The 12,884-nt window shown below is 37.7% G+C and overlaps 1 protein-coding gene across 5 annotated transcripts in view; it reads right to left on the minus strand.

The window, feature by feature from the left end:
• Gk (glycerol kinase) overlaps positions 1-12,884 on the minus strand; it is a 76,984-nt gene that overhangs the window by 29,605 nt on the left and 34,495 nt on the right. For 3 of the 5 annotated variants that reach the window (XM_013120535.3, XM_013120533.3, XM_005080055.4), the window contains 7 exons: positions 12,767-12,843; positions 9,929-10,066; positions 7,436-7,545; positions 6,296-6,362; positions 5,253-5,270; positions 3,357-3,392; positions 2,691-2,758 (listed from right to left, as the gene is read on the minus strand). In XM_013120535.3, coding sequence (XP_012975989.1) covers positions 2,691-2,758; positions 3,357-3,392; positions 5,253-5,270; positions 6,296-6,362; positions 7,436-7,545; positions 9,929-10,066; positions 12,767-12,843 — 514 coding nt within the window. The remainder of the gene's footprint in view (positions 1-2,690; positions 2,759-3,356; positions 3,393-5,252; positions 5,271-6,295; positions 6,363-7,435; positions 7,546-9,928; positions 10,067-12,766; positions 12,844-12,884) is intronic. The other 2 variants (XM_013120534.3, XM_005080056.4) reach the window with 1 other exon arrangement.

Below are 12,884 nucleotides of genomic sequence, written 5' to 3' on the forward strand. Positions count from 1 at the left end.
GATATAAGTCACTGAATGCACACCTTTGAAGGTTACACGAAGTCTTCAATCTACTGTCCTGTTTCTTCCTGCTGTCTGCCATGATGGGAATTTCTCCAGTACATGGTCTTGCCACTACACTGTTCTTCTAAATACCACCTGCCTCCACAGCCCTGGTTTGTTTTTTATGCTGAGTAGCTCAGGCTGCTGTGGAAGTCACTATTTAGCCCAGACTATCTCCCAGTTACCTAGAATACATCTCAGTGCCACTGGGCTCATCTTCTCTTATTTTTAGCATTTTCCCAGTTTAAGGTTCTCTACATTCTCTCTAGTAAATCTTCCGATTTGTATCCTTGGTAAGTATCTCCTGCACTCTCCAGTATTGCTCATTCGCTAAAGCATCTCACTGTCAGCACAGTGTTTTTATCGTGCTGGGAACCAGTCCAGGGTGCTGTGAATGCCGGGCAAGCTCTCCACCACTGAGCTCATGCACATAATCATTTATGATTTTTCTGGTCTCACTTTGAAAGCCAATGACATTACTTCAAAGTTTATATCATGCAAACTCTAGTTCATACACCATTAACCTGTATTATTCCTTCTCAGGGTAAGAAATGCGAGATCAAGATCTTAGGATTCGATATTTCCCTTTTCAAGCCTGGCAGTGACTATATAGGAAATCAAACAACAATTAATTTTAATTAATGATTTATGGACTTGGCTGACAATGGGAAAGAGAGAAATGAACAGAAGACGGAGAAATGAAGACTATTTCACTGTGTCCCTGCTATGTACTATATATTGTGCTAGTTAATGGGCATATAGAGATGGCATATGATTTACTAGCATTAGTGTTCCTGGCAGAAGAGGAAAAGGAAAACAGTCTAATTTTCTATGACTCCTGATTCAGTTGCTGGAACACTGATTCAAAGAAAATGTTTTCACACTTCTGCTAACTCAAGTGTTCCTTCATGACCTGAGGTCATCACAGCCTACAAATAACTTCCATATATCCTCCTCCCAACAATCTTTCATTCAAATAAGGCTACCCATTCCCATAAGGGTGGCTGGCCCTGCTGAACAGCATTTATTTTAGGACTTCTAGATACTTCATTATTTGCAGAGAAAGAGCTTAATCACTTAAGTAAAAAATAAAGAAGTCATCATGGTAACACATGCCTGCAATCCCATCATTATTATCCCAGAACTAGCAAGATGAGGACAGGAGTATCATAGCAAGTCCAATGATAGACTGAGCTACCCGAGGCCTTGTCTGAAAACAACCCAGTCAACCAATAATCAAAATATTGATGAGATGGTATAGTGATACATGCTTATAATCTTAACACATGGGAGACTGAGGCAGAAGGATGGTTAAGTTTCATGTCAGGCTGAGATGCGTAGCAAGCTTCAGGCAAACCAGACTACACAGCAAGACCCTGTCTCCCAAAAACCAACAAAAATAAAACAAAATAAAAAATAACAAATCCAAACCAATTAATGAAAACCCTTGATGGCAGAATTAGGAAATCTCTAAGAGAAGAACCATTAAAGATACAGTCTTCTGTTTACGGAAATAGTTTCTATACAGAACAGTCAGTAAAGCTTAGCAGTTTAGAGCCCACAGCTAAGGAATAAAATGAATTAAGGTACAAATATTATGCCTCCAACTTACTAGATTTGTGACATTACATGAATTAGTTATTCTCTCTAAATCTTAGATACCTGATGTGAAATAGGAATAATAGGATTCCCATCTAATAAGATTTATGTAGATTTGAGTAATATCTCAAGTATATGGACCATTACATATAACACAATAGCCATTGTCTGAGCATGTGTTATAATTGTCACTATTATTTCAGCTCTTGTGACATATTGTTTCCACTATTCAATATATGTAATGGGGAGGCACTATCTTAATAAAAGAAATTAAGAGAAAAATAATAGGTGGACAATATTATTGAGTCTTCATTTTCTTCATTCTTTCTGTTCATCAGTGGAGACACTTCACATGAGGGACAAAGCATCATGTCAAGAAAATGGCATTAAATACCCCATAAAAGTATACTTTGAGATTGGTTACAGGGAGAAAACTTGAACAGGATAATACGCTGAAAATTATAATTTGTATTATAGCTTTTCCTCATTTCTTTACAACCCCACCAACCTAGCTTTTTAAAAAAGGAGCAAATGTAGCTCTGGGGTAGACAACAAAACAAAGATCTGGAACACGGGGAACCAAGACAGGAAGATCTCCATGAATTTCTGACCAGTCTTAAGCTACGTAGTGTGAGTTTTAGGCCATGTCAAAAACACCAAAACCAAATTAAAAATAAAAGGCAAAAAGAGAACTGGGGGTGTAGTTAACTTGGCAGAGTGCTAGCCTAACACGCATGAGGTCCCAGCTTTAACCCCCATTATTGCATAAAACTGGGGGTCATGGTAGATGCTCATATCCAGTACTTGAGAACTTAAGACAGGAGGATCAGGAGTTTCAGGCCAGTCTGGGCTATATAAGACTCAAGGCAGAGAGAAAGGGGAGAAAGGAGGAGAGAAGAAAAACAGATTGTAAAAATAATGTGTATATCCATACTGAAGTGACGGAAGTATTGCATTTTGGCTGAATTTCAACACCATTTCCTCCCTTAAAGCACAAGGGGAGACAAGTAAACAAAACATTGCTTTTGAAGCTGGTTTCTTAAACTCACGTGTTTTTGGCCTGTCCATCCTGGAAGCACATTTGTCCCACCAAAGCAGCAGACTGGTCCCCCAAACACTGAAAGAATAAACGACATTAAAAAATGCTGAGCCATAGGTTTATCTTTGTGTATTTTAATTATCACGGAGTGAAATATCTATACCTTACATTTCCTCCTATTGGCATTTCCCCCATTTGTTAATCAATACAAAGTCATAAGAAGGGAGAGTTAAAATTCACTTCCCTCTTTCCCTCCCCCTCTCCGTCTCTCTCTGTCTCTGTCTCTATCTCTGTCTCTATCTCTGTGTCTCTGTCTCTGTCTCTCTCTCTCTCTCTTTCTTCTTCCTATGTCTTCCTTCATTTCTTGAGACATAATCTCTTGTAACCCAGGCTAGCCTCTCACTCACTATGTGTCTGAAGCTAGACACTTAGAGTTAGGAACTCAAAGTGTTGGGCTTGCATAGTATCACCAGACCAGACTTAGAATTCCCTCGAAAGACTTTCAGTGACCCACCCTATGTCACAGAAGAGCAAGTGTCCAACGCTGCCGCTCTTACTTGTCCTTCCCAGTTCAAGGACAGGCAGAAGGATTAAGACAGAGGAGGGAAGCCATAACAGTGTAGGCTAGAAGTAGAGGTGGGGATATAACAGGGAGATACTTGGTCCTGATACTTACCCCAGATATTGGCACACCTTCCAAGGCCCCAGCTTTCTGATAAAATTTTAAAAAAAGATTAGGAACAGTCACAAAATTGTGGCTCTACTAACATAACTGCTATAGGAATGAGCAAGAAGAGCAACATGCCAAAGGATGTGAGCAGACAAGACAAAGCGAGTGTTTCAACTACATGAGCGGGACAAAGACAGACTAGAAGGATTTGTAGAAATGACAAGAAAAGACACGACATTGGAAAAGGAATATGAAACAATGGACTAGCAGTCAGGAGACATGGGCTCTACTCCTGGTTAGTTAGTGTTAGTCCACAAGCAGGCTGCTGAACCGCTCTACACAACTTCTTTATTTACAAAATGACAACTGGGCTACGTGATCCAAGATCAAAGTTAGTGCTTTGATATCATTGCTGCTATTATGACACAAGCAACATATTTTTAAATTACTATCCAACTAGCATGGAACATAGTTTCCTGAAGGCTGTATTTTGTATTTCATCAACTCTTCTTTCTATGGAAACTGGTTTTAAGAACCAAGAGTGCTTGGATTTCAGATATTTGTTCAAAGAAAGTTAAATTTAGACAAGTAACAGTTAATTTATGAATGATTTTTTTTATTTCAATCAGTATGGCCAGCAAGAAGCAAAGTGAGATTTTGGTGGCTGGTTGCCAAAACTTTATAAAGTAATTTTTGAAAAAAAACCATATTACAGGGCTGAGGATACCGCTCAGATCTACAGCTAGCTATTGCCTAACACATGCTAGGTCCTAGATCTTGTTCCATGAGCCACCACAGGGAAAACAATATGACAGGGCAATTTGTACTGATATTAAGGATTTAGAGAAATTAAGAAATGTGATCCCTCAAGTAAGGATGATGTACCAAAAAGAACACTAAATGAACAACTTTAGATTGTCTCCTTTGCCTACCATTTGTTAGCAAATGGTCCTGGGACCTATAGTGACCTAGCTGTTAACATGAGGAAGGTAACACTAGTATCCTCCTCACGTATCTTTGCTAGTAGGAAACAACATATTCATATATGTAGATATATGGAAACGCTTATAAAATAGAAAACACCCTCTAGATTCTTACGATTTCTTTCTTTCATGCTGTATGGTTAATTAGAGACTGGCTATTCTTTAAGGTTGGACTTTCAGTGCTAGGAATCCAACCCAGTGCCCACTGAAAAGTAATCAAGTCCTCTACTACTGGGCTACACTCCCTGCATAAGACTTGATATTTATTTTATATATTCTTTGAAAATGAGCCTAGATAGTAATAAACATTAGATTAGATAAAAGACTTAAATATGATCATCAGGAAACCTAGAGGCTTTCTATCTTGGTAATTTATTATAAGAAGACATCTGCTTATACTTCTAAAATTCTCAAACTTTTAAAACAGTCCAAGGAATGATCAGGCATGTAAAGTGCTCTGTTTTCTTTATGGGGAGAGGCTTCTGGAGGATTCCAGGAGGGTCCTCTGAGGAAGCATGCAGAAAAAGTGACAGTGCATTTCCAACTAACTGGTCTGAAACACTGGACAAGATACTATAAAAGATTGACACATAGGATATTTAAAAACCATTTCTAATTTCCCTACTATGCTAAAGGCCACAGTATATCACAACTGTACTTTGCAATAAGTAGCATCCAAATCTCTGGAAAACTTCCCCAGAATTTTAGAAACCTTTATTTTAATCTTAGAAAAGCTAAACAAGATTCTGCTTCCTTTAAAAGATGAAATATGACTATAGCTTTTAATATTTTGTAAGGTTATACAAATTCTAGGTACATTTGTTTAGTGAACAGACTTGCACATGTCTGAAAAGAAACGGAAATGCACTGTATCTTTTTTAAACGAATGGGTAGCATAATTGGTGGATAGCCTACTCACCAGACTATGAGAGATTTTCTATAGTCAGCAAGGGGGAGAGAAGGGGACAGAAGCATAATATTTTAAGTGCAAGAGAAAACTAGGTCAATGAAATGTTTTCTTTCTATCATTCTCTGAAGCTATTTTAAAAATAGCCTCTTTTTCTCTGACCCAAGTGAGTTTGTGATCATTATGAAACTACAAAAGCACTAGAGATAAGCAGTTACTATGCCTGCCTTAAGCAACTCCACATTCCCTTAATAATTCTTGCTCAAACATTAGGTAGAGCATCTGGCATTCAATTCTATTTTTATTAACTGTGTGAATAGAGTTCCTAATATTTTTCATGAAATGGCTAGTTTTGAAGCTTCCTTAAACTTAATCCTTAAGTTCCATCATGATTTTCAAATTTGTGTGCTTAAATACCAGTTCGAACCCTCTTGAAGGTTTCTATTTCCGATACTTAACCACAGATTTTCAGTGATGCTAAGCACACTTACTTTTCTTTCTCTAGGTTTCAGTAAAATGCCTGTTATGGAAATTGCCTTAATAAGCAACCTAATTTAGAAACAGACTCTTTGTCAAATTGTTCCAAACTGACAAAGAATGAAATATATAACAATGGTTCAACTATTAAAAGGGATTAACTAGAAAAAAAGAACACTATTTAGATGGGAATAAAATCTGCTCTAAATTAAAAGCAGACATCACAGCTACTACAGTTACATGGAAGGATAAACTGGTCTAACATTTTCCATACCACTGTTGAGAGTTAGGTTAATGATAATACTTAAAGTATTAATATTTAAAACACAAAAACAATATTACTGAAAGAAAAGCCAACTCAAGTTTATAAATAGAAAATCAATTGGTAGTAAGCACTCTGAAGTTTTTTTAGTTATAAAGCCATTTAAAAACATTAGATTCTTATTTTATAAACTATGGACATTCACAGAGAAAGTCCCAAATCCCAAGCCATAAAACATAATAAAGTTGCCTGTTAAATTCTAAATGGCAAAGATCTTTCTTTTAATAAAATCCCCTCCTCCTACTATTTATTTTACCATTAGGCCATAGATCTCAGAAGAACTCCTGACATTGGGAAGAATTTCCATTGGAATTCCAAAAAACCTGAAAAACATGAATTAACATGTAGAAACATTTTCAACATAAATAATTGGAAAATAGGTCCATCTAGGCATAGAATCCAACAGTGGTAAACACATTAGCCAAGAGAACATAGTCGTATGTTTGGGTACTTAACAGTTCAATCTTAAACAACCAAATCATTACAAATTGTAAAGAATACTCAGGAAGCAAAGCACTTTTCTAAAAGAAGCTAGTCCATAACCATAATTAATATGACCTTTTGATTCTTTGTGCTACAGCTTTGGTTGGCGAGCTGGCTCAGCAGGTAAAGGCATTTAGCACCAAACCTAACGGCCAGAGTTTGATTCATGGAACCCAAGGCAGGTGAAAACTGACTCCTACAGGTACCTTCTGGCTTACATACACACACCATAGCCCTTGTGTCCTTGAATATGAGTGTATACATTGACACCTAATATATAAAGTTAAACCACACATACACACACACACACACACACACACACACACACACACACACACACACACACACACATGCACGCACGCACATACACGGCGAAGGCAAGGGAAAAAATGCCCCCCCTTGACCCTGCCAACTGCAGCTTTTGAGGGAACTAACCCTCCCCCTTGCTAGCTTCAGCACTTGGGAAAGTGGGGCCCTGCACCTCAAAAGAACAGCACAGTAAAGCTGACCCTGTTGACAGGGGTGCAGGTAAATAGCTCTGCTTGGGATATGAAGGGATGAAGAGATGAAGATTGAGATGCATGATGCAAAAGCCATAAAGAAAAAATAGAAAGAACGTTTTCTTGAAAAAAAAACACCCACACACAATAGCAGCTGTGTGTAATCCCAAACGTAGTGAAGCTAACATAGAGGAAATCAGCACAAATGCAAAATTAGCCTAGGACAAAAAAAATGCCCCCTCAAACAAAACAAAAACCTACATACAAACACAGACTTGCATACTGTTGTTGAAATATAACAGTAAATGTTAGTACACAACTACCATCTGCAAACACTAAGATATAGATTCTAAATAAATAATATATATAAAAATGAATAGGGAAAACTGCATTGTGTTCAAAACATAACTTACTCGCAGAGTTCTTTATCCCATTCCAAAGAATGAATGTTAAAAAGCATCGTTCTACTCGCATTTGTTACATCTGTACAGTGGACACCCCCATTGATTCCTCCCGTCAAACTCTAGACAGAATGAAAGGGACAGGTTAAATCTGCACAAATCTGCAGTTGTATTAATATGTTGCCAAGGGCAATTATTAGCAGCAGGGCACATAAAACAAATGGAAGAAGCAAACGTTTCTATTATTGTGGTTTCAGCATCATAAAACAGAAATATAATCTGAGCTACACATGTAATTTTAAAACGTCTAGTAGCTGAACTTGGAAGATGGCTCATCAGGTAGGTACCTGCTGCCTAGCTCGATGGACTTGATCTAATTCCTGGGACCCACATGGTATAAGGAGAGACCTGACTCCACACACATGTCATGGCAGGCACTCCCCCCACCCAGATAAATGTAACAAAAAAGTAGCTATGTTAAAAACCCACAGAGAAATAGAATTGTAATACATACCTATACTTCCTATATTTCATCTTATTTAGCAACATATCTAAAATAACATTTGAACCTATAATCGATAAAAATATTATTAATACATTTTACTTTCTTATTTGTCTTCAATCTGTAGTATCCAGTATGTATTTTATATTCACACTATACCATAGTTCAGATCGATGACACTTAAGTATTCACAGTCTCATGTGACTATTCCATTGAGATAATGCTAGTTTCCGATTAAACAAACATTTGGATTTTAATCTTCTATCTTGGAAAATTCAGTCTTACAAAATTTGGCTAGGTGGAATGTGACTTCCAAAGGTTGATAGAAAACCCTGTATATTCTTTTTGAATAGCACACCTTTTAGCACACAGCCTGAAAGCAGAGTTTTAAGTTCTCTTATAAGAGCTTGGGAAGCAATGCTGACTCCCTTGAAATGGAAACAATAAGAGGTAAGAGAAGAACAAGGGTAGATAAACAGCATACCTTGGGGTGCAACCCCAAAATGCCGTTCAGCTTTGAGGACATTGCTAGAGCTACTCATTCAGCTCTGACTGGCATAAAAGAAAACAGGTGGCCTCTACAAAACACAAAGGATACATTCCGTGGCCAAGTACAGGACAGGGTGGAGAAGGCAACTCTTCCAGGAAGTATTCTGAAAGACCTGCTATATGGATTTCATAAATGAAAATAAGGAAAATACTGGCTTGAAGTCCCCCAAAGGGTGAAAAATGTTCCTCCCATGTTCTTCATATACTTACGGAAGTATTGTGGAAATATGTGATTAGAATTATGTGAGTATAGTTGAAGAAATGTTGGCACAAAAGTTTAGAGATGCTAGAAATGTTAACTACAGTATTGACTGCTTGGGGGACACACAAGAAAAGGCCGATAGTCAATGTAACAGGGATAAAGAGGGAGAGAGAAAATGAAGCACAAAAGGACATATACTATACAGATAAATACTATGTGGCCAGAAAGATGACTCAGAAAAGAGCATTCGCTGCTCTGCCAGAGGACGCAGGTTCAATCACCAGCACCCACCCCTGGAGCTCACAACTGTATCATCACTAGTCCCAAGGAATCTGATGCTGTCCTCTGGTCTCAGAGGACACTGCCTACACACGGTGCACATATGTACACGCAGGCAAAACACCCATACACACAAAATAATGAGAAAATCAAAAGATCTACATTGTAAACCAGGTACGGCGGCACACATACTTAATGCCAGCACTTGGAAGGCAGAGGCAGCAAGTTCTAGGTCACCCAAGGCTACATAGTGAAATCCTGTCAGAGAGAAAGACAGACAGACAGAGACAGAGATAGACTGGATGTGGCTGGATATGGTGAAACATGTCTGCATCTCAGGGCTCAGGAGACAGATCTCAGAGGACTGGCATAAGTTCAAGTCTAAGAGGGTATACATAGTGAACTGCAGACCAGTCAGGTCTATATACTGAGACCCTATCTCAAAAAGCCCAAACAGAAAAATAATGTGTCATATAGATATTAAATTGTTCTTTTCTACTGACCTGTGTTCAGCTCTGGGCAAAACATTTTAATATGAACTTCTGCTATGGGCTAGCTTCATATCCTGACATGGTTTCACAGGGGGAAAACTACAAAATGCTGACAGTCAAGGAGAGATGCTGAGGCGTTTTGCTATGCGAAACAGTTATTTCTTTTAAGACATGACGAGTGGAATACAAAGAAATGATGAGCATGAGAGGAAAGCTACCTAAATTACTAGCCCAAATGATGTGAGTTATAAAGTACGGTTTTGTAGTTATCTTCTGCTGTCACTCAAATAATAACAAGGAAAGTAAAATGGGAAGTAGCCAGAAATGGCGCTCAAATGGAGACAGACATTCTGCTGCTTCGAGTAGTTTTACTCAATAATGATGCTAAATAAAAGTCCAAAATGTTGGTCAAAAATAGCAAGTAGGACAGTTAAAAAAATACCCCAAAATGTTCTCTGTGCACACATTACATCTAAACATACCCAAATGAGCCATGAATCAATGGTCCCAAAAAGAGCTCTGTTTTCTTCCACCGCCTTTTGAACTTTTTTCACATTGTCAAGGAGCCAACGAAGTTTCACTGCACTGAAGTAAGTGCTAAGTGGAAGGCCTGTCTTGGACTAAAACAGTTACGAGGTTCAGTCAGTAAATTACACTTACCACAGTTGAAAACATATCCTCTAAAGAAGAAAACTCAACAAAACATAAACTGGTTCGTAGCTCTAAAGGCAATGCCATAGGCTTTCAAATGAAAGTACTTTTCCTATCCCATGGTTTAGGAAAACATGCTTATGACCATAGAGCAGAGCGATTATGCTTGCAGTTCGAAAAGTATCCATGTAAACAAGGTAAAGAGAAAACTGACACACCATCTTCTAATTAAATAGTGACAGTGCAACGTCATTTTGCAATAAATTGCTCCTCTGTAGCTCTGAAACCAAAATTTTCTACTTTATTTTTATTTTCATGGTAGATTGTGAACTTAACAGTCATAAATTAATAGCAATACTAAGAAAATTATTTTAAACACAAAATTTAATCACATACCATATTTGTGTGTGCACGCATACATACATACATACATACATACATACATACATACATACAAACTCAAATATCAGAGCAATATAAGCTTAGTGGAAAATAAATGAAGTAGAGCTCAGTGACATGTCAGATTAAAGCAATAAAGAATTGTTGGACATAAGAAAGGAGCTAGCTAAAGTCAGCAAATACAAGGAATGGAAGAAAACTGGACTGGGTAAAGGCTAAAGAATGAAAATGAAACTCATGTGTACTCACCGATTTTTTTTTGTTGAGAATGGGTGATGACCAATTCTTGCTATCATATTAAATATCAAATTTCTTTATAAAGGTCAAGTGAATGGATTAAGGTATAATTAAAGTAATATAAAATAATACAATTGCTTTCTCTCTTTCTTATCCTATTCCCTATTTTTCCCTTACATGAACATACTTCATGAGAAAACTCAAACCACAGCTAATGTTATACTGGTACATTCCTATAATCTCAACAGTTGAGGGGCAGAGGCAAAAAGACTACTGAGGAGCTGGAGAGATGGCTTGACAGTTAAAGGCACTGGCTGCTTTTCCAGAGGACTCAGGTTTGCTTCCCAGTACCCATGTAGTAGCTAACAGCCGTCAGATACTCCAGTCCCAGGGAATCTGATACCCCCTTCTTGCCTCTGTGGGCGCCAAGCATGCATGCCGTGCACAGAAAATACATGCAGACAAAACAGCCAGACACATAAAACAAAATAAAATAAAACTATAAAAGAGCATTGCTGCAAGTTTGAGGCCTGTTTAGTATATACAGTGAGCTCCAAGTCAGTCAGGGTAACACAGTTAGACCAAATCTCAAAATCTCTTCATACAATAAATTGTGATCATGGTTCTCGTCTCACAACTCCTCCTAGATCCTCCCACCCACTCAACTCCATGTGCTTTCTCTCTCCCTCTCTCTCTAGTAAATAAACAAGCAAGCAAACAAAAAGCCCCACAAACCATAATTTTTAAAAAACAAAGAAAAAAACAAAAGAAACACAGACACACCCATACACAATCCATAAAAACATACAGCCAGAAACTATAATATTCTCAAATATTTTAACTTCATCTGCAAGTTAGAGGGGTAAAGGGGGAGGAGGGCTGAGAGAAGGGGAAGGAGGGGAACTGGGGTTGATATGTAATAGGAAAAATAATTTTTAATGAAATTTTAAAAAATCTTAAGGTTTCCAGCTTTCTTTTGAGTTGCTGGGATCAGAGAGTATCAATATTCAGAAATAATGGAAGAAAGTAACATATGGAAATATTATTTGATTTGCAAGGCCATCCCACAGAGTGGGAGATGTCCTCAAGAAGATCTTGTAAACCAAGACATGTCTTCAAATGATGCAGCTAGGGAGCGTGAAAGTTGTGTGCAGTGGCAATGCAGAGAAAACTGCACAAACCTTGAAGCCCAGTGCAGATGCTGGGAGGCAGGGTCATGTAGGATGATAAATCAAACAAGAATAGGAATAAATGGGCAAGACAGGCCAGGAACTACTTAGGCAGGGAAGGGAGCAGACCACGGGTTGTCTGCTAGTTATTTTAGTTTAATGGCATTTTAGTTTCAGATCCAAGAACCAATATGTGTCCCATTGGCAAATAAAAAGGGGACACAACTCATTTTTTAAAAAGAACTTCTTTTTGATTTCTAGAAGAACTTGAACTTGCTAAGAAATTAACTTCACTTATCTAAAGAGAAAGATCTATATGAGGATATAAAATTAGGCATATTTTATTATTCCTTTTCGTGGGAATAAAGTTTTTGTTTTCTTGTTTTGTTTTAAAAAACAAAAATGGTCTTTGGTGAACATCTAGAATGCTAGCTGATTTTTCCTTTCTCACTTAATCCAGGTTACCAAGAACTCAAAGGCATCAGCACTTTCTTCAGTGGGCTGGGTTCTAAAAGTCTGGGTAAATTAAAGAAAGCACCTCTTGGGGAATATAATTTAAGCTAGAGGGACATGATCTCTACCAGTCTGTCCTCTTGGGGTATTATTATTTCATTTCCCCATAGAATAATAAAGAAAGGTGGAGACATAACCTGACCACAGTTATCTAAAGGAAATATTCTATGAGCTGTATAAAATAACCATTTCATCACAAGTTGTAAGACTGAGATGTCTGTTGTCATGAAATCTGAACTCTCTTTGGTTGTAAGCCTAGCCTTTAATGGCTGAGTGATCTCTCCAGCCCGAAATCTGTGAACTTTTTTTAACCACACATTCTTACAGTGTACTTCTGAAAATATTTCTTACCTTGACAAAGTTATTATTTCCTGGAATTCTTTTACTAAGGTTCTCAACGGTAGACTGGGTTCTTAGGTCAAGCCACACTACAGATCGAAACATAATACAAATGAAGAACTTAACAAAA

This window comes from Mesocricetus auratus, unplaced genomic scaffold (genome assembly GCF_017639785.1).
Source record: "Mesocricetus auratus isolate SY011 unplaced genomic scaffold, BCM_Maur_2.0 Super-Scaffold_100003, whole genome shotgun sequence".
Lineage (NCBI taxonomy): Eukaryota > Metazoa > Chordata > Mammalia > Rodentia > Cricetidae > Mesocricetus > Mesocricetus auratus.